Genomic DNA, 20,366 nt, shown 5'->3' with positions numbered 1-20,366 from the left:
TGTCCCTTTACCAGGGCCAACGAGGAGCCTTTCTTGGCAAAATGCTACGGACAAGCTTCGCACAGGCTTCGAAGAGCTTGAGAGTTGAGACGCTGGCAAGATTACATAAGCTCGTTCAGTAGAGGCAGATGCTCTTCGAAGCGAGGGTATACAGCCATGTCCAACCAATCTCAGTACTTCACAAAGTGCTGCGGATTATCCCCGCTCTATGCAAGCGGGGTGAACGAAGCAGTTCCTTGAATGTCCCGGCTGGAGAAGCCTACAAGCGCTCCGATATCGCCTTCGCTTATGATCCATTGCTGGGCGTCGGTATCCCAATAGCTGATGTCCCTTCTTGCGAGATCGAAGGTAACAGTCGCATTGGCTCCAGCATCAAGTCCAATCTTCTCGAAACCTCGCAACACTTTCAAGGGTGTCACATCTCCGTTCGGCAGCTGAGGTAGACTTAGGTATAGCTGAGGGACTGCTGCTCCAAACCGTGATCCCGTGTTTGTGACAGTGGCTGTGACTTGATGCATCGTGGTCCAAAGATGAGGATTACCTCCTGGCACGATTGCAGCCTCCGGTGGAGCCGGCGATATTGTGGTATCGTCTACCTTTGAGACTGCGACGTTGTCGATCGCGAAAGTGGTATAAGAGAGACCATGCCCGAACTCGTATGCAACAGATTGATTGTACCAATCGAAATGGCGATAGTCGATCAGCAGTCTTTCCCTAAAGTCGGACTGCCAAGCGTTCGGATCAGAGGTGTTGAGTAAAGCTGAAGAATTCGTAATATCTGCGAACTGGTAGTCGTCTTCATTGTTCGCGATCGTATAGGGAAGCTTGCCGCTTGGATTGACATCGCCATACAGAACCTTGGTATGATCAGCAGGACTCAACACGCAAAGAACAGAGACTTACATCGACAATACTGTTTCCTTGCTCTTGGCCTCCAAAATGAGCTGCTAGGATCGCGGTCACGTTCGGATGATTTGAGAATGGAAGAGCGTTGATGCCACCGCTGTTGGTCACGACAATTGTGTTCGGGCACTGTGCAGCTACTGTTTCCACGAGGGCGGTGCCGTTCCAATCAACAAGCAAGGAGGGTCGGTCATATCCTTCGGTGGCCCATGTCTTCAAGAAAACGAGGCAGACGTCTGGAGGTCTGGGAAACAGTATTCCGTACCCATTCGAGTTCGTGACAAGCGTGTTGTTGAGCACGTACTGCACCAGCGGTTTATTGCCTTGCTGGGCCGCTCGTGCTTTGATGGCCTCTAATGGTGATATAACATACGTCAGTCGTCCGGTGCCAGAGCCTCCTCCGACTGGTAAGACGCCCTGATCGTAGCCAACATTGCGAAGGTCACGATTGGCTCCAAGATAGAGGCCATCTGCCATGTCTGCTGCATCGTTACCGAAAACACCGATATTGGCAGGCTTGTCGAGTGGCAGAGTGTTATTGACGTTCTTGAGCATGACTATACCAGCAGCTCCCAGTCCTCGGATGCGCTGAGCATGCTGATCTCGCACGTCGACGTTACTAGGCCCAAGGGTAAAATTATATGTGTAGTCCGCGATACTGTCGCCTTGCAGGTCTGGAGAACTTCCATCAATAGGAGGATATTGCGTCTGCTGTTTCAAATAAAAATAAGGCGTCATGATTCTTCGAACCATGTCATCGACTCGCTCAATGGCAAGACTGCCGTTGTTCACGTTATTAGTTATGTTGCCGCCGAAGAACGAGGCTCCACTTGAGTCTGAGAAGCTTAGGCTGCCGGGCATGTCCATATCTTGGCCGGCGTTGATGGCTGGGTGACCAGAGTGCGTAGCTCCCCAGTCGCTCACGACCCAGCCTTGGAAGCCGAGCTCAGTTTTTAGCAGACCATTGAGTGTCTTGCTATTTTCGCATCCATAAGTGCCATTAATTCTGTTGTACTGCAAATGCGTGTCAGCCATGTTTCATGACTCTCGAAATCGACGTGCATACCGAGCACATGATCGAAGCTACGCCTCCTCTCACGGCATTCGCGAAAGGCCAGAGATAGAGCTCATGCATGGTGCGGTCGTCGACGTTCGATGAGACAGCTTCAACAGTGACATTTTGGCGGTTCCTTCCTGGGTTGCGCTGTGTTTCTTGTTCATTCCTAGTGAGGTTAGCTGGTATTCGGTGTACACCTGCAGAAGCAGCTGCCTACAAGATGTAATGCTTAGCACAAGCTTGCACGCCACGTTCTTGATGGCCGAGAATCGTCTCCTCGAACATAACCCCGGTCAGATAAGGATCTGGAGAAAAGCCTTCCTAAGCTCATGTCAGCACTGCACGCGTCGACAACTGCAGGTGACGATACTCACCCAGTTCCGTCCTCCATAGGCACTTCTGCCCAAAGGCCCTGCAACTGGGCCAAGGATCACATGCGCTCCCTTTTCTAGAAGCCATGTCAGTTGCAAGCTCTGTAAAATTGTATTGCTCAAGTGTACCTTTGAACTCCGTCCCTATATCTTGGCCTCTTATTCTGGCTAGAGTCCTATCCCAAGAAGCCGCCACCGTCAATCCAGCGGGGAAGACACTCGCATAGTCGGCGACTCGAATCGCCAGCGGGCCGTCCTGAAGACACAGACCTTGGAAATCAAGTCTTGGAACGCTTCCGATGTTGCCTACGCATGGTCCTTGTGTCCCAGTGACGATCGTAGCCTTCTCTTCCAGCGTCAGCTGAGAAACAAAAGCTGCGGCTTGAGAGAAGGCAGTATCCCAACCCGACCCAGTAGCATCAGGTTGTGGCAGTACTTCAGGGCTCGTTTGATAATCGGCTTCAACCCAAGGCAGACCCGGTGAGCTTGAGTTGCCTTGGCCCTGCGCGAGCTTCAGTGTGCCAAGAACCCATGCAAGGCTCTGGACAAGGCTTGACGTGATTGCCATTGCTGCTATTGCAAACTTTGAAGATGTTCGGGAGCTTGGAGAATTAGTGCCGGACTATGGCATCTTTATAGTCAGGTGTAGAGCTCGACCTGACGATCATTTGCCGTGTCGGTTGGCCGCATATCTTGCTCGCCTGTCATCTCTTGACCGATGTGAGGTAGCATCATACTAGACACTTCGGTGTGGCATGGGCCGAGTACTGCCGCCAAAAGTCACATAGCGTTCCTGCACGTATAATGTGGAGTTGGCGGGGAAGGATGGGGAAACACAGGATATTATGTCGATCATCGTGTGAGTGGCACAGCCGGCTGAAGGATTGCCGACAGTCCGCAGCAAGAAACAACACCGCAATACTCTGTCGATGATTACGGACGTCGAGTTGGGGAAGGTCACTCTGTGCGAGAGCTTCAGGCAATATCCACCGGAAGACAATGCTTAGATTCAGCTTGTCTTCTCTTGCACAGCTCTTTCGCATACAGCTTTCAACGTATGTCCGGCTCTCTCGAAATCTGAAACACTCAGGTACACTTGTGCGCTCAATCTCACCCAGATGGCGTCGCTGTAGACGAAAGCATTGACTGCAGTCTTGTGTTCAAACGTCATGGTTTTCTGAATCCAAGTAGCAGTCGTGCTCAGACTCTTTTCGTGTTCGGATCCATGTGAAACAGAGACAGGCAGTCTAACATTGGTCATCCCGCATTGTGCCACAGTGTGTTCAGTGTTGTCCATGACTTCTGTGCCCAGAACGGAAGCAACAGCTTGACCACCGGTCTTCGCCAGATACAGCGTGTAGCTCATGATGGCATCCTCACCAGTCTTCTCGTTCCACGTCAGCTTCTTGCGCCATTCTAGTGCAGCTTCGATGCAAAGATACGATGTGTCGTTGAGCGTGCCTAAATTCGCGAAATTCGCAACATAATTTGGGGGGTCGGGTTGAGCGACAAACCCGAAGCCTGTGGGGAATGTCGTCCTGAGTAGATGTTGGTTTCGGACTGGTGTGTAGATGATGGCACATCCTCGCGGGACATGTAACCACTTGTGCAGGTTACTCGAGAAGAAGTCAGGGTCGAGAGCGCACAAGTCAAGAGGCACGTGCCCGACTCCGTGAGCACCATCTATGCATGAGAAGATGCCATGCTCCTTGCAAATTCTTGTCAGTTGCTCGAATGGCACGCGGACAGCTGGGAGACCTAATGTCACATTTGTCAGTGAAGTGCCGCACCAATACTGCGGAAGTCGTACTGCTGATAGTATCAAAAAGAGCAAGCCGTGGCTTCTTCCCTTCAGCAAGAACTTCGTGAATTGCACTCTGGAACGCCTTTACCACGAACTCGTCCGAGACAGGATATTCGAGCGAAATAGGTTTCGCTTCGACAGAAGTGGTCTCAGTCAAGTGCTGTATCGTGTACCCAAACGACCCATAAATGCTCGTGAAGCATAGAATGACATCGCCTTCCTCATATGTGATATTGCGCAGGACAGTATCAATGCCCATCGAGGCATTGACTGTGTATACACATGTCTCGACTGGGACATTCAGATAGTCGGCAATGACGCGTCGAGACGCGTCGAGGAGATTCGGCCGGTACTCGTATCTGACAAAGGTGTCTGGTTGGGCTTCGGATCGCTCTTGGAAATATCTGTAGACATCTCGCACCGCGATGGGATATGTTCCGTACGAGCCTGATGGAATTCCTCAGCGCGCTTGCTTGTGCTTGCAGTCAATTTGACGCGCACCATGATTCAGGAAGGTGTAGGCCTGATCGAAGGCGAAGGATGCCTTGGCCTCTTCGGAACCACACTCAATCGACTTGAGCCGACGAATCCCCTCCAGTAACCCTTCCGCGCTGCTCGAGTCTGTCATTTTGGTATTTTGATCTGCACTCGCAAGGTGAAGAGGGACAAGCCGGCGGCCCTCTTCATGGCAGGCCACCAATGTCTGTCGCTGAGCAGATTTAAAGTCTTGGCCTGTTGAAAAGCCGAATCCTTCCAGGCAACCCCAGCCAGCTTCGCCACAACATCAAGCCATTGCAGGATTCATACATATTGGACTGGCGGCCTCTTAGCCTCTACATAGCTCATAATTGAAACGCTCCTTCTCCCAAAAAAGTACATTCTCACTATCCATTCCATGACCGCTTTCTGTCAAGGCAAATTACGAAGCACTGCTCAGCTAATCGCTTTCAGCCGTGTCGACAATGAATCGAGATCCAGAACGCTTCGTCTGGCGTAATGGCGGCATGGTCATGAACCCAGCCCACTTCGGAATCGAACCCGAGCAGAACCTCATCAAACAAGCACAGGCTCGAGAGCTCATGGAAGAGATATACAGTGTTCCTTTTGAGTCACAAGCAGTCGTAGCAGACCTCCTCGCCAAGGAAAACGAGCATGTGGCACCTTATATGTTTTATGAAGCAGTAAAGTCTGGGCACGCCGAAGTCACAAAAGCCATCAAAGAGTGTGGAAAGGTCGCATTCAGCGAAGCTTCGCCGAGCCACTATGAGGAGTTGGTGAGAAAGTATGAGCAGGGGAGGTCAGATGATGTTGTGGGGCTGAGTGAGGAGGAGAGGACACAAGGGTTAAGGAATTGGTTGAAGGAGATTCCAGGAAGAGGACAGGAATTGCTGGTGAGTCGCCAGAACTCCTCATCCCACAAAGTGCCGCTGACCTTGTCTAACAGTTCCATGCTGCAGTCAAAGGAGCCAAAGACATCATCCTTCGATTGTTGGAGATAGGCATCGTTCCCGGCAGCGAAGAAGCCGACGTGTGGCTCATGCCATTGCATGCAGCCTGTTACAACGGCCATCTTGACTGTGCGAAATTGCTCGTTCAAAGTGGCATGAACATAAACTGTCGAGATGAATTTGGCGGCACCCCGTTGATGCGCGCAGCGGTGGGAGGGCGAACCGAAATCATCCGATGGCTGTTGGAGTGTGGCGCTCGTCCGCACTTCCGAGAGTCTCGTGAAGGCAAGTATAATGCGTTGGAATATGGTGCTGGGAAAGATGTGGAAATCGTGAGATTGCTGCTCGATGCATGCGGCTGGAGTCCATTCGCATTGATGGCCGCAGCTAGCTTTGGCCAGGTCCAAAGCTTCGAATTGATCGCACAAGCCGCCTGCTTTCCCGACCCTTCGGCCTCAACAGTGGACAAGGAATCCTGGAACACGTTGAGCGCCGAGCAGAGAGACGCAATTGTTGGATCGATCGACAGAGGAGGTGCAGGCGGCAGCTGCGAGATTTTGAGACAATTGCTGTCCTTCATTCCGAAAGAGCTGGTGGGCGCCACGCCGGTCAAGGAAGCCATTGAGACGTCACTCCGAAGGGCTGCTCATGGAGACCATGCCGATGTCGTTAATTTGCTGCTCGATGCGTGTATTCAAGGCCACGAAGACACGCAAGCCCAGCAACGACGGGTCGACGAGCTTCTGATCGATGCAGCAGCAGCCAACGCCGTTGAAACCGCCAAGGTCCTGCTGGATAAATACGGGGCGAACGTCAACTACCGTTGCCAGACCACGCAGAAAACCACTTTGTACAACGCGACGCGGAAGAATCATGTGCGGATGATTGAGCTTCTTGCAAACAAATACCAAGCTGACATTCAACAAGCCAGTGGAAAGTTCGCCAATGGCCCGACAGCGCTCTGGCTAGCTGTCGACAATCAACTTGAGTTGGCAGCAAGGGCACTTCTGGCTTGTGGAGGCCCAGTCGAGTCGATCAGCCCGAGCATTGTGGACGGGCAGACAACCAGGGTGTTCGTATCAATCGAAAATATACGCCGCGCTCCAGTGAGGATTGAGACGGCCATGAACCCGGCTTGGGATATTGAGGGCTCTGATGAGAGATTCCTGTGTCTCGAATATCCCGAGGGTTGGCCAGGTGGTGTATCACAGCGCAAACCAGATGCGGAATTGAAGGACGACCGAGATGTCAAGGCCGCAGAAGTTGATGGTTTCGTGGTTGTCTGAACGAACTTCCCTTCGCCAACACCGCCCCGTGGTCACGGAACGCCGGCTTCTCGTAGCCTGCCATCAAAGTAACTGGCCCGGGCACAACTGTAAAGTGCAGTACGGTATTGCAGCCTGAATAGTACTACACTAGAGCACATGAATCTGCTAACAATCAACATGGTGATAATCTATATCGGGTATCATTTGAATGCCTGTTGCTTCGCCGAACATGATGGCGAGCAGCCACAAATCGTCCAGTGATCCGAGTTCCTTTAGATCCATCCACAAAGCCGTACTGGTGCTGACCAGCTGTTATCTTCGCTTTCGTTCTTCTACACTAGCACCGCAGCTTTCTTGTTCTCCTGCCGAATGCTGTTTTGGCATCGCTTCGCTGCTGACCTCTGTCGTCTGCTGAATTCTGTCCGGGGCCAAACCGGACTTCATGTTGATCGTGATCTGGTTTGTCCCGCTTGCTGAAGTTTGTAGATGCTTACGGTATCCTCTCATAATCGTCCTCGGGTTCCAGGCAGAAGGCTGCTCCGAGCACGCTCGTGGCATTGACGAATAGCACGATCCAGCTCACAGTGCATAGGATGAAAGACTTTGCCAATGTCCAACCAACGAAGAACCGTGCATCATGCTCATATAACCCAGCCTGCCAGTCGTCAGTGAGACCTGTTGTCTGGTGTTACGCCTCGATCCACCTACCACAAGCGACATGGCCACGAGCTGTGCCAAAGCTACCACACTGAGGAGCGGGCACAAGATCTTCCAGCCTACTTCTCTTGTCCCTCGGCCTCCCACTAGAATCGTCACATATGCCACCAAGCAAGCCAGAAGCAGGACAACGCTGAAGTTCATAGCGAATCCCACAGTCCGCCAAATGCTACAAAATGACCTATCATCGCCATGACAGTCATCGTATTGCGGGAACTTGGTGCATTGCCCCGTCACGGAGGAGCAACGCTTGTGTAGGCCGTATGAGATCTTGATCGGGTCATGACCTTCGACGGGCGAGGAGTAGCTGACCCAGTCAGGAAGGGCGATGGATGCGATGGTGCACGCGGCGGCGCCTAGGAAGACCCAGAGCGACACGCCATAGACAATTCTCCGTGTCATGTTCGCGTCGAATCGGTTTGGCGGAAAGCGGGGACGTCGCTGACGGCAGGATAGTATATTCGATGTCGAAGGGACCAGCAGACCAACCTGCGGCGCGGGCGTTGATCGAGGTCGCGGTGCTCATTATCAGGTGGTTGTGCTGTTCCAGGATCCTGCCCTCTCCAATCTGCGCGCTTGGCGAGTGTCGTCATCATCATCCTGGCATCCTTGCATCGCACTGCTCGCAACAATTCACTCACCTCCGCCCGCGAATATTCCGACCGCGTTGGCCTGACGAAGGCGGAGAAATACCGCAAACCTCGGGCTTTACGATTTCCACTGGAGCGAGTTAGAGAATGGAGGAGGGAAATATGCGGTGAGATGTTGGAGGGCGCATGTGAGCTCCCTGTGGCAGCAGTGTAGTTCGTCGTAGTCGGATGCATAGAAGGCGAATGCTGCTGTAAGTACCTCCTACCTACTTGAATGCCCTCCTGGACAGCAAGCCGTTCCTGCTTCGCCGTGGTGAGCTGCCATCGTCACTGCCTGTCTTGCTGGCCGATATCGATAAGAGATCAAAAAGGCTTGGCACGACGCGTCTTCCCGACGCGATGAACGCGACGCGACACGCCTGCATACACCATGTCAAGGATGCGACACATCTGTACACTCCGTGTGAAGGACGACTGTGTAGACCACAGCAGCGATGCCCAAACACAGTCGCCTGCTCAAAGAGCTGCGACACGATCCCGTCAACGGCCGCAGCATTTTTGCCAATCCCGATATTCTCTCATCGTCTCAAGCCGCATCGCAATCACAATCACCCCACAGCACTGGAGCTACACACCAGAGACGTGCCGTACGATCGGTACCAGCTGGTATATTGGACCAATGCACCATCTGTATGGAGGAACAGCTCTTCTCGCAAGCTTTTGCTCTGCTTGAAAGTGGGCTGAATGCCGGCTTCGATACGAATGCGCCAGCCTGTATCCCACCACCACAGCATCTTGCTCTCGCCTCTACACTCATTGTTCATCCATCGATGACGACACGTACGGATGACCCCGATAAGCGGATTGCAGCAGACCACGCTGCGAAGTACCTACGAGAAGTCGTGGCCATGGGGGGCATCGAGGGTACTGGACTTCCGGAAGCTTTGCAGTTCGGCCAGTCGAACAACGCGCGAACAGGGCGCACGAAGCGCGCAAAGACGAGACGCAGTGACGCGGTATACGAGAGCGATGAAAATGAGGATACAAGCAGATTGCGGAGCCATTATTCAGAAAGGCAATCATTGGGAGAGAATGCGCAAGACTTCTGGGCGGTCGTCGGCTGGGCGTTCAATTGCAGTGTCAGGCACAAAGCACGGTGGCTGAGATGGCGGATCTGGCTGGAATTAATGCTTGACGTTTTGCAACACGATTTGGCATCACACGTTTCACGAGGAATGGCTCCCGCCAAGAACAACGCCTTGTCCAAGACTCTGTTTGCACAGTACTTGTCGACCGTCGGTGCTGGTAGGAACAACATGCGACGGCTCATGCGTGCGGTGCTAGCAGATGGGTCAGAGAAGAGCACTCGGGAGTTTGGAGAGATCTGGAAGAACGAGACCAAGCCACCAAAGAAAAAGGAAGAACCGCGATCGGCCAAGCGACGAAAGCTCGATCTGGACAACGATGATTATGGCGACTATCTCGAGAACGACTCGGAAGAAGATGCGGCAGAAACACGCTCGGCCAGATCACGCTCAGCCACTGCATCAAGACGCCGACGAAGTCGAACTCCTGCGAACCCAGACACGTACACTCAAGACGACGATCGTGATAGTGCTTTCGAAGACGCCACTGAAGCTGACGCGATTGAGCAATTTGGCGGAATGGAAGCGATACGATTACGGCAGAGATTTCTGACTATTTTCACGGCCTTCAGCAGGGCCGCGCCCACTCTGTTCGTGGACACTGAGGAGCTGTTCTCCATTTTCACGGAGTTCATCAGACCGTTGCCACTCCAGATATTTCAGCAGTTCACTTTGCCTACTACAGCATATTTGAGTGCCGACCTACAAACGTCGTTGAACGAGATGATGTCCCGGCCTCTCCTTGGAACGAATGCCACACAGGGTCTGATCGATCAGAGAGAATTTGAGGCATCCTTCGCTACATGCACAGCGACCAACGCTTCGTTCGTAGACAACGCCAAAGTCAGTTTGTTGTCCGAGAGTATGCTTCGCGCTCTGTGGACTTCTGGACATCTAATTAGTGATTTGCCCCGGCTAAAAGCCTTGGTCGAGGAAGGCATACAAATGCGATCTGATAGGACTGCAACCGATGGTCGAAAAAAGGCTGGCAAGAAGTCGTACTTAGATGAAGAGGCTAAGATTGTCCTAGACTGTTCAGGACAGCGAATGGGCTTACTACTGCAAGTGATTGTTGGAAGATAGCACTTGAGTTGCGCCGGACACCAGACAAATCACGACAGTGCGCTGCAGACTCCAGCAAAGCAGTTGCTAGAACCATCAATCGCGCGACGGTATTTCCACAAACCAGACTACAGTGCTGCCATTTGGCGTTCAGCGCTGCCTACAGGCTGCCCCCACATACGCAAGTGGTGCATCCCACCCTTTTCTTGGCCGATGTTTCCGAACGCGGGATCCGAATGATGAGCGAGTCACGATCCATCGTCACTAGCTATTCTACTTACCATCCTGATTTTACCATGTGATACCTTTCTTGTCAGCATTCTCTGGAGTTTTGTGCCTTTCTTATTTCCAGCAACAGCATCATATCCATTTGCATCAGCTTCTGACATGACTTTACTCTCACATTTGCGCCTCATCAACGAACACAATGTACGGACACTTCGCAACTCGCCGCTTGCCGAAACGGCGGGCTCGCTGGGAGATCTGGGGACTCTGTTACCACTGATGATAGCCATGGCTGTCAATGGATCCATCGATCTTGGAAGCACGTTAGTATTCTCAGGGCTCGCCAACATACTGACCGGAGTCTACTTCGGGATACCTTTACCAGTACAGCCTATGAAGGCCATAGCAGCAGTAGCGATATCGCAAGGCTTTAGCAAAGAGGAGACTGCTGCTGCTGGCTTGGCGATGGGTGTGGCAATCTTCGTGTTGAGTGCCACCGGCTTGCTCAAATGGCTGCACCGTGTAGTACCAGTCAGTGTTGTGAAAGGTATTCAGGTTGGAGCAGGACTTAGCTTGGTCATAAGCGCTGGAAGCAACCTCATCAAGCCTCTAGGCTGGGCATCTCCAGCGCTAGACAACCGTGTCTGGGCCATCGCGGCCTTCATCTTCCTTCTGATCGCTGCACTGATTCCACGGATACCCTATGCGCTTCTGGGTTTCCTGCTTGGGCTCACTGTTGCGGCGATCTCGACCAAGAACGATCACCATGAAGCATTTTCTGCTGGGATATGGCATCCTTCACCGTTCGTCCCATCTGGCAAGGCTTGGAGTACGGGCATCGTCGAAGCAGCAATTCCACAGCTGCCTCTGACCACGCTGAACAGTGTCCTTGCTGTAACTTCGCTCGCCGCAAGTCTATTTCCGTCATTCCCACCCACATCGAGCACCACTTCAATTGGCTTCTCCGTTGCGTTGGCGAATCTCGTCGGATGTTGGTTTGGAGCGATGCCGGTGTGTCACGGATCTGGAGGGTTGGCAGGGCAATATCGCTTTGGCGCAAGAAGTGGCTCCAGCATCATATTGTTAGGTCTGGTGAAGCTGGTGCTCGGACTCTTTGCTGGCAACGCAATCATCCCAGTATTGCAGCAGTTCCCGAAAAGTTTGCTGGGGATCATGGTTCTCGCTGCGGGAGTAGAGCTTAGCAAAGTCGGGCAGAGTGTGGGCGAAGCAAGAGATTTATGGGAGCAAGCTGAAGAGGATCACGCAAATGACCGGGCGTCAAGGAAATCACGACAGGCCACCGACCAGGAAAGCAAGGATCGATGGACGGTGATGCTCATTACTGTGGCAGGTTGTCTGGCCTTTAAGAACGATGCTGTCGGCTTTCTGGCTGGTCTTCTATGGCATTGGGGCTTGAAGGTACCTCAAGTGATCGAGCGCATCAAGTCTAGTCGCCGATCTATAAGACTGGAAGAGGTAGAACGACAAGACGGACTGGTCTCATGAACGTAGAAAGACTTTGAAATGACCTCCGGAGTGCAGACTCCGAGATGGTCCACGCGTTGCTACCGAGAGCAGGTGGAGGAGGATCCCGAAGAAACCTGCTTGTTCACAAATCTTCGGGCGCTTCGCAATCTTCGCGCCAGCCCTGCACACAACCGCAAACACTTTCAAACGATCTGACGTCCTGAGGAGCCGGCTCGCAGAGCCTCACGATATCACGATGATGCTAATGTGCAGAAGTGGAGTAGTCTTCGGCCTCATTGCGGCATCCCAGAAGATCGCGCTTTGTGTATCGATCGCTCGAGACCACAACATGTATCGCTTGAAAGACTGCTCGCCTCGTTGCTTTAGGCACTTGGATGTATGCAAGACCTTATGAGACTCAAACGCTTGTAGAACGGTCATTGTAAGAGTCGATCAATTCGTAAGTTCTGTCGCCACAGCCACACTCAACCAAGACAAGCATAAAAGGATCGATGACAAGCTTGGTGGGCTAGATCACAAGCAATGTCTTGTCGAAGCAAAGTACTCTTGGCTTTACATGTGGCCCACAGTCAACATCACTCCATGCTTTGTGATGTCAACTCCCACATTCCCAATGACCCGCAGGGGAACACATATCTCCATTGACCAAACATATCTCAGCAGCCCAAATTTCTGCTAGCGGTGACCACAAATGTTGAGGCTCCTGCTGGAGAGTCCACAGAAATGCGGACAACGTTGCAGAGAAGTTTTGTGCGTGGAGTAGAGGGTTCGATGGAAGTGGAGGACGCATTCCATCATATCCTGCCCAATTCCTTTGGTTGGACTATATGAGTTGTGACTCTTGGAGACGCGACGCTCTCCGATGCTGATATCCATTCGTCTTTTTCGGTTCTCGCTCTGCCTTTCTTGATCAGCCGTCGTAGAGTTGAATCACTAACTGAGAGTTGAATCTGGCATGCCTGGACTCTTCTCGCACAATGGCCTACTCGGCGGCCGCATTAGCGGCAAAGCTCTCGAAGTGGGAGTGTGTATCACAGCAGCTTCTGGCTTTCTGCTATTCGGATACGACCAAGGTGAGCACCTGCCGTGCCTTCGGAGCGGTGAAATAACACCTACTAATACATGAGCCTTCTAACAGGTGTCATGAGTGGAATCATCACCGAGCCAATGTTCCTCGAAGTCTTCCCGCAAATGGAACCCAACAACAAATCCGGCGCCATTCAAGCTCTTGTCGTGGCCATCTACGAGGTCGGCTGTCTTCTCGGCTCTATGATGATCGTCGCTGTTGGTGACCGACTTGGTCGCCGACGATCTGTACTCATTGGAACTGTTATCATGCTTGTCGGAACTGCAATTCAAGCTTCGGCAACGACGCTTGGTCAGATGATTGTCGGTCGAATAGTGACCGGCTGGGGTAACGGAATGAATACAAGTTCGATACCGGTCTGGCAATCTGAGATGGCACCCCCGAAGATTCGTGGATTTTTGGTGCTGTTCGAAGGTGCTCTGATTACTGGTGGTATCATGCTGTCGTATTGGTGGGTACAAATCGCTCAACAAACACTACGCCCCTTTGCTTACCCCTGTGCAGGATCAACTATGGCTTCTGGTTCGTCACTCAACACGGCTCATTTCAATGGAGATTCCCAATTGCCTTCCAAGTGGTGTTTGGAATTGCCCTCATTATCGGTGTCCTGCTCTATCCAGAATCACCACGCTGGTTGATCAAGAAAGGCAAGGCCACGCAGGCTCGCGAGATCATGGCCATTCTGGAAGGCAAAGACGTGGAAGACCCAACCTTGATTGCAGATATCGAGGAGATGCAGCGGGTGAATGAAATTACCTCGTCCACAAAATTGACTGCTAAGGAACTTCTTTCAAACGGCAAGGAAATGAATCTCTGGAGACTGAGCGCTGCATGCCTCGCCCAAGCGTTCCAGCAGCTCGGCGGGCTAAATTTAGTGACTTACTATGCGACGACAGTCTTCGAGGACTCGTTGGGTTTCGACCCAGAACTGTCACGGTTAATGACAGGGTGTCTCGGAACCGAATTTTTTCTCGCAGCTCTGGTAGCCCTTGTCGTAGTCGACAGACTCGGCAGAAGAAAACTCATGCTTTGGGGAGCAATGGGCATGGCTATTTCTTTACTCATCATCGGTGCCTGCTTGAGTAAAGCTACGGATACCTACAAGGCACCTGCATACGCCGCTACGGTTTTCATCTTCGTATACAACACCTGCTTCGCGATTGGTTGGCTCGGAGTGACTTGGCTTTATCCTGCTGAAGTTACGCCTATTAGGATTCGAGCAGAAGCAAACGGGTAAGCCTTCGAAATATTCACATGATGATACGAGTGAATGCTAACAACGCTCAGATTCTCCACCATGTCTAACTGGATTATCAACTACGGGGTTGTCCAGTTGGCACCTATCATGATCAACAAGATTGGCTGGCAGACATACTTTGTCTTCATGTGCTTCAATTTCATGCATGTTCCTGTGGTCTTCTGGTTCTTCCCAGAGACAAACGGGTACAAGCTTGAAGCCATGGACGCCATATTCGAGCGTGCGCACGAGAGGGGCGAGAACCCAGTGTGGACTGAAAGAAGGGTTCGAAAGGGCAAGGAAGGATTGGATGTGGAGAAGCGTGATCACGATGGGGTTGCAAGCACAGATGAGCCGGAGGGCGGGGTGAGAGGGGCAGAGTTGGAGAAGGAGGAGATGTCGAGAGACTCAGATGCCGACGTCCATTCGAGTCAAGGCATGTGAAGGGATGGATGGTTCAGTAGTGGCGGCGTTGTGATAGTTCATGAGAATGATACCCGAAGCTATACGAGATATGCGAGACGTTTAGGCTGCTACCAAATTCGGAAAGGCCAAAGTGGGCTGCATCTTAGTATTTGATATCTTCCAACGTCACGTCACTGCGCTCTTGGGCTTATCGCGCTCGGCTGGACTTGCAGAGTGCTCAAGTTTGACACCAACATTGCATTTATAGTGGAAGCAAAGAACAGCCTCTTACGATGAGGTCGTTGCTGATCCCAGTCTTCACTTCCACGAGACGCCCCACGTCATCTTCCCTCTCCTAAAGGGGACGACCTCGATCGATTCGTCCTCGTTCTTCAGACTCTCAGCGATCGCGGCCGAACTCCTGCTCAGCACAATTCGCTCGTTCTTCTCATCCTTCACCTTGTAGAAATCGCGACCATACGTGGCGAGGAATCCTTCCAGCTTCTCCGGTGTCACATCGTCAGCACTAATGTACTGCTTCTCCACTCCTCGCTCAAAGGCATCGATGACAAGGCCTACAGCGTGCGGTTGTGTGAAGACTCCGGCGGCGACTTTGTCACTGCGCTTCGACTTGGCGGGATGAGGTGCGGAATCAGTGCCAAGGAAGAACTTTGGGTTTCCGCTTACTGCGGCCTCGAGAAGTGCTCTTCGGTCTGAAGGGTTCTTGGCCACAGGTTTGCAGAAACAGTGCGGGTCGCCAGCCCAGTCGTCGACGGTCAGGAAGAGGTGGTGAGCAGTAATGGTGCCCACCACCTTATCGCTGCATGAGTTGACTGCATTGATCGCCGCTGCGGTAGTGCAGTGTTCGAGAACGATTCGCAGGTTTGGGAAGCGCTTATGGAGGTCGAGAAGGGTAGGCAGGAAAGCCTCTTCGGCATTCAAGACGGTGATGTCGGAGCCGGCAGATGGCGGGAGCTCTCCATGGAGGTTCAGCACAATGTCTTGGCGTTCCATTTCCTCGAATACGGGATAGAAGTCTTCGTACGACATGACACCGTGGCTCGAGTTTGTGGTAACTCCATGAGGATAGGACTTGATTCCAGCAATACCTTTCTTCTTGGCCTCGATCACGGTCTCCGGCTTGATGTTAGGGTGCAGGTAGAGCGACATGAGGAAGAGGACATTGGGCTCCAGCTCTTCGAGGCGTTTCTTGTATTGGAGAGCATGATGCACTGTGGTGATCGGAGGCACGAGATTTGGCTGTCAATCTCGGTGTCAGATGTATAGATGGAGCATTTCTCCCAATACGTACCATGACAAAAACCGTGTTGACGCCGCCTTGGCGAATGGTGGGCCTGTCATTGATCAGACTTCGCCGTGTCCCAACAAGAGTGATGGTGGTGCATACACCACAATCTCGGTCATATCGCCCTCCCGCAGATGCACATGCATGTCTGCTGCAGCCGGCAGCTCGAGGCCATCGAGCTTGCCCAACGGCGCTTCCTCCGCAGGCATGGTGGACGACGCGGAATTGGCCTGGTCTGGCTGTGGTGCAACAGCGATGTCAGGCTCGTCGTCCCTGGAGGTCGAGAGGCTGCGAGTGTGCGAGGCGCAGCTCTGACCTTCCCTTCCCCTCGAAAGGTCACGCCAGTGATTCAGTAGGAGCGAGAGCTCAAAACCTTGCGAGGCAAAAATCGGCGCCGGTTTGCCATATGTACCATCGATTAGCCGGCTGACTAAGCTGATCATCCACTCCAGCTGGTTCGGACTAACCATCAAGAGATATCTGCAAGCCACCAGCACACCCTTTCTCGAATTTCATGGTCCATGTTGCAGAAGCAGGGCAGAGGGCAATGGCTCATTCCAGTTTGCTTTATCCATGGCCCAACGTTTCGCTCACCACCGCTGAGGTGTTGAGCCGGACTAATAACACATCCTGCGACGTCGAATCTGCTACATGGCCCGACCTGCTGACATCGATACAATATCGCACAGATACGCGATAAGCGAGGGCAGCATAATGCTGATGTGGTTAAAGACATTCCGCCTCCGAAGCCCTGCCGATCTTTGAATCCTACGACGCGTTCAGCTTCTCAAAGCGAGCTCCGACGATGCTCTCCTGCAGTGCATCGCCCAATGCCAAAAGCAGCGCATTTTCATCAGGTCGAGCAAGACACGCCGACAAAAGAGTACAGCTACGACGACCAGAGATGGCGTTCAAAGCCATTGACTCCGCACCAGATCCTGGTTAACGATATTCGACTGGAAACTCTGCGTCCTTCGCGAGGCCCCTTATTAGAGTGCCATGAACGTAGTCCGCAGACTCTGGTTCCCGACACCGCAGCTTTCACGCCTTCCGCGAGCTTGATGAGAGTTGGCGAGGCGACTGACAATCCCATCGAGAAACAGAAATTCACCAACTTGGAAGAGGACTTTGGCTGGATACGGTATATGCGATCGCGAAAGTTGCAGAAAAATGCACTCGACGACGAAGATGCGGCGAAATGCCGATGGATCCACTGCTCGTCAAAGTTTCCGGAATACATTCGAGGGTTCCTATGGGCACTTTCAGACGACCTGAACACCGTGGCGGATTCCATGCGAATGCTTGACATCGTCATGCAGCGACAGACTCGTTTCTCCAAACATGGCAAGTCGTTTCAGCCGTTCTCACAGACGCTCAGATCTGCTACGACTGACTCTCGCACGCGAGACTTGTACCCAATGATGATTTCTGTGCCGTTCCTCGACTGGACTGTGCAAGGACCCACGCCTCCACTACGATTCCAGGTGGACAAGCGCGAAGGATTTCTTTCCGCAAGATCATCTGCTCACATTGTGCGATCCATCCTGCAATACTATTATCGGCTGGAAGATACTCAAGATCGCGAGGAGACTCAAGTCTTCTCTAAGCACAAACCATGGCGCACGAATCGGGAGCTGGACCTCAAGGTTCGGCAGTGGTATGGCCAGTATCCGACAGCACTGAATGTTGATGAGCTATGGATCCTCGCGATTGACGCAGAGCACATCGTGACTTTTTCATCTAACCAGACTTGGAAATCTCGCTGGCCACCTTTCCAGCTCACTTCTCGGATTGCCGACGTCTCATTTCGTGGCATCCGAAACAACTACTTCCGGTCGGACGAAAAGAGGGAATACACTGCAATAACCCATGCTGTAGCAAGTCTGAGTGGCGCTGTTGGCATGATGCACCGGAATTTTTGGCCAGACCTGTATCTGTGTTTGGCTGATAGATATGCTGGACATCTGGGACACCTGCAATATCGATTGCATCGTGCTCCTTCCACCAAGCTGGTCATGGATCTTATTGCTTGCCAGGAAGAATTAAACATTGTCATTCAGATCACAGAGCAACAACTCGATACTATCAACGACCTACAAATGTCTCTGGAGGCCGTCGAGCCCAAAACTGAGGCTACGAAGGTCACAACGACCAAGCCCCCAGCCTCAGAGCCTGACGAGTTTGATGAAGACGATCTCACCAGAAGTTTCGTGTCTCGAAGATCGACCTATCGCCAGCTGTCGGCATCAGTCCTGTCAGATCCCGTTGCCCAATTGGTGGACAATCTAGAGCGGGAGCTGGCAGATTTGCGCGATCTACGCGACAACACAGATCGTCTTGTGACTCGCACAATACAGCTCGTCAATATACGTCTGGAAGACCATGGCAAGGCGATTCTTGTTTTCACTGTGGTCACCATTGTGTTCTTGCCATTGAACTTCGTCTCGTCCTTTTTCGGCATGAACTTCAGCGATATCAGAGACATGCAGACGACGCAATGGCTATTCTGGGCAGTAGCTGTAGCAGTCACCGTCAGCGTTGTTGCCTCGGCTGTGTTCTTGGCCTTCAGTGGTGGTCCCCTACTGGAGAAGGTCATGATGTGGCGAGATGCAAGACGAGATACTCGCATGTCTACAACCTCTTCTCTACGACAGAGAGCTGACAGTCACGGGCGATCTGGTTTCCAAGTCTTCGGCACGGACAAAGATGCCTACGGTGGCCACTCGATGCAAGCTGGGTGATGGAGATCATTTGACATTAAGAGTCATGCGACATGGCAAAGTCTATGTACAACAGAACTAATATCCACCGAAAGTATGTGTTCAGTCCCATCCCCGCTAATAATTCTATGCTCCACCAACAAAGATGCTGAGCAGTTGCGGGTTGCCGTCGGCCAGAGTCCCGCTCTGGTCGACGCCTCCTGTTGGGTTGACATCGTCGTAGCTGAATGCATACCCTCTTCCATCGGGCTGGTTCGAGTGCACGATCTGAGAGTACCAGTTGTTGCGATCGTTCTTGTAGTAAGTGTCGTGGGATGGCCCTGGCTGGAGGGCACTCTTCAACATGGTGCCGCGGTTGAAAGCAGCACAGAGTCTGGGGACTACTGCTCGGTGAACAGCATTATCCGATCCCTGGATGGCGAATGGACCGCTGTTACATCCGAAGATGTCTGCGGTGGAAGGCTTCGCGTAAGCACGGTTGTCGCCGTCGCATGACAGCCAGTCGCCATTGACACGGCAGTTGACCCTTCCAGCAGCCATCTGAGTATCGATCGTGAGGGTGCTGGTGCGGTATCTGTCCCAGACGCGACCAACATGACCAGCCAAGTAGTCTCCAAACGCGCCGGGGCTGGATTGCATGAATGGATAAGGAGCGACGACTCGCAGGGGACCGTTGCCCCCACTTTGGCAGAGCTGACCCCAAGTAGCGCCATCTTTCCTTCCCTGAGTGGCAAGTGCAGAGCAGACTGCACCCACACCAGACGTACGGAGACCGCGCACAGTTCGCACGGCACCGCTGCCTGGTTGCATCGACATTCCGAGTGCGAGGCCAACGAAATCGACGTAAGAGAGATTTGCATACAAGCCACCTGCATTGTTGGTGAACTCGACGAAGCCCCAGTCTACGCCTGCAGAAGGATCCCTTGGGTTGGCGAAGCTGGGTTGCACCTGGCCGGGAGCGTTTCCGGCCCAGATGGAGTAGAACTTCAAGTTGCCCTTCGCGAACCAGATACGACCAGAAGACAGATAGTCGGGAAGAGTGATGCGAGTGGTGCTGCCTTGTGCAGTGTTCAAAGGAATGGCGATGTTGCCAAACACCTCACGCGGAGTTGTGAAGCTTGCATCTGCTGGAGGATACATGAATTGACCTGCGATGCGACACTTGTCAGCCTTTGTCGAACGTTGGGGTAAGCTGAGGACGACTTACCGTTTGGCTGAACAAAGACCACACGGCCGCTTGGGTCCAGACCGGTGATGTACGCATTGACGGCACCTCCAATGTTGTTGACGAGCGCGAGTGGAAGCTGGCGATTGGCCTGAATCCCCATACGTGTCTCATTGGCTGGGACTGGCTCAGGGTTGGTCGCGTTGAGTGTGTTCTCTGCTGTGATGATGAGGTCCTCGACACCTCCTGGCATGACCGGAATAGCATCAGGAGTTTGACGAACGACCACAGAAACCGCAGGCGCTGCGGCGACCTGCCCAACAATGCAGGCTGCAGTCAGCAGCAGTGCTCGCAAAGAGGCCCTCATT

At 52.6% G+C, this 20,366-nt stretch overlaps 10 protein-coding genes across 10 annotated transcripts; 5 read left to right on the top strand and 5 right to left on the bottom strand.

Annotated features, from left to right (window-relative positions):
• Positions 1-206: 206 nt before the first annotated feature.
• CKM354_000558100 (uncharacterized protein) lies at positions 207-2,899 on the bottom strand (the record flags this gene model as incomplete). The annotated part of the gene is made up of 6 exons (XM_044800858.1): positions 207-857; positions 904-1,917; positions 1,970-2,126; positions 2,178-2,281; positions 2,335-2,408; positions 2,461-2,899. The coding sequence occupies 6 exons, from the start codon at positions 2,897-2,899 to the stop codon at positions 207-209; spliced, it is 2,439 nt and encodes an 812-aa protein (XP_044656793.1).
• Positions 2,900-3,340: 441 nt separating this feature from the next.
• On the bottom strand, positions 3,341-4,763 carry CKM354_000558000 (uncharacterized protein; the record flags this gene model as incomplete). Its single annotated transcript, XM_044800857.1, has 3 exons — positions 3,341-4,089; positions 4,142-4,582; positions 4,637-4,763. The coding sequence occupies 3 exons, from the start codon at positions 4,761-4,763 to the stop codon at positions 3,341-3,343; spliced, it is 1,317 nt and encodes a 438-aa protein (XP_044656792.1).
• Positions 4,764-5,097: 334 nt separating this feature from the next.
• CKM354_000557900 (uncharacterized protein) lies at positions 5,098-6,869 on the top strand (the record flags this gene model as incomplete). The annotated part of the gene is made up of 2 exons (XM_044800856.1): positions 5,098-5,526; positions 5,580-6,869. The coding sequence occupies 2 exons, from the start codon at positions 5,098-5,100 to the stop codon at positions 6,867-6,869; spliced, it is 1,719 nt and encodes a 572-aa protein (XP_044656791.1).
• Positions 6,870-7,341: 472 nt separating this feature from the next.
• Positions 7,342-7,970, bottom strand: CKM354_000557800 (uncharacterized protein; the record flags this gene model as incomplete). Its single annotated transcript, XM_044800855.1, has 2 exons — positions 7,342-7,506; positions 7,560-7,970. The coding sequence occupies 2 exons, from the start codon at positions 7,968-7,970 to the stop codon at positions 7,342-7,344; spliced, it is 576 nt and encodes a 191-aa protein (XP_044656790.1).
• A 682-nt stretch (positions 7,971-8,652) lies between these two features.
• Positions 8,653-10,386, top strand: CKM354_000557700 (uncharacterized protein; the record flags this gene model as incomplete). Its single annotated transcript, XM_044800854.1, has 1 exon — positions 8,653-10,386. The coding sequence occupies one exon, from the start codon at positions 8,653-8,655 to the stop codon at positions 10,384-10,386; it is 1,734 nt and encodes a 577-aa protein (XP_044656789.1).
• A 366-nt stretch (positions 10,387-10,752) lies between these two features.
• CKM354_000557600 (uncharacterized protein) lies at positions 10,753-12,096 on the top strand (the record flags this gene model as incomplete). Its single annotated transcript, XM_044800853.1, has 1 exon — positions 10,753-12,096. The coding sequence occupies one exon, from the start codon at positions 10,753-10,755 to the stop codon at positions 12,094-12,096; it is 1,344 nt and encodes a 447-aa protein (XP_044656788.1).
• Positions 12,097-13,033: 937 nt separating this feature from the next.
• On the top strand, positions 13,034-14,846 carry CKM354_000557500 (uncharacterized protein; the record flags this gene model as incomplete). The annotated part of the gene is made up of 4 exons (XM_044800852.1): positions 13,034-13,151; positions 13,217-13,616; positions 13,670-14,398; positions 14,453-14,846. The coding sequence occupies 4 exons, from the start codon at positions 13,034-13,036 to the stop codon at positions 14,844-14,846; spliced, it is 1,641 nt and encodes a 546-aa protein (XP_044656787.1).
• Positions 14,847-15,125: 279 nt separating this feature from the next.
• Positions 15,126-16,322, bottom strand: CKM354_000557400 (dihydroorotase; the record flags this gene model as incomplete). Its single annotated transcript, XM_044800851.1, has 3 exons — positions 15,126-16,067; positions 16,120-16,162; positions 16,216-16,322. The coding sequence occupies 3 exons, from the start codon at positions 16,320-16,322 to the stop codon at positions 15,126-15,128; spliced, it is 1,092 nt and encodes a 363-aa protein (XP_044656786.1).
• Positions 16,323-16,943: 621 nt separating this feature from the next.
• Positions 16,944-18,854, top strand: CKM354_000557300 (uncharacterized protein; the record flags this gene model as incomplete). Its single annotated transcript, XM_044800850.1, has 1 exon — positions 16,944-18,854. The coding sequence occupies one exon, from the start codon at positions 16,944-16,946 to the stop codon at positions 18,852-18,854; it is 1,911 nt and encodes a 636-aa protein (XP_044656785.1).
• A 105-nt stretch (positions 18,855-18,959) lies between these two features.
• Positions 18,960-20,365, bottom strand: CKM354_000557200 (uncharacterized protein; the record flags this gene model as incomplete). The annotated part of the gene is made up of 2 exons (XM_044800849.1): positions 18,960-19,981; positions 20,041-20,365. The coding sequence occupies 2 exons, from the start codon at positions 20,363-20,365 to the stop codon at positions 18,960-18,962; spliced, it is 1,347 nt and encodes a 448-aa protein (XP_044656784.1).
• Position 20,366: the final 1 nt, after the last annotated feature.

Source organism: Cercospora kikuchii (genome assembly GCF_019650295.1).
Source record: "Cercospora kikuchii DNA, contig_00003, whole genome shotgun sequence".
Lineage (NCBI taxonomy): Eukaryota > Fungi > Ascomycota > Dothideomycetes > Mycosphaerellales > Mycosphaerellaceae > Cercospora > Cercospora kikuchii.
This window is presented reverse-complemented; position numbering and strand designations above follow the sequence as displayed.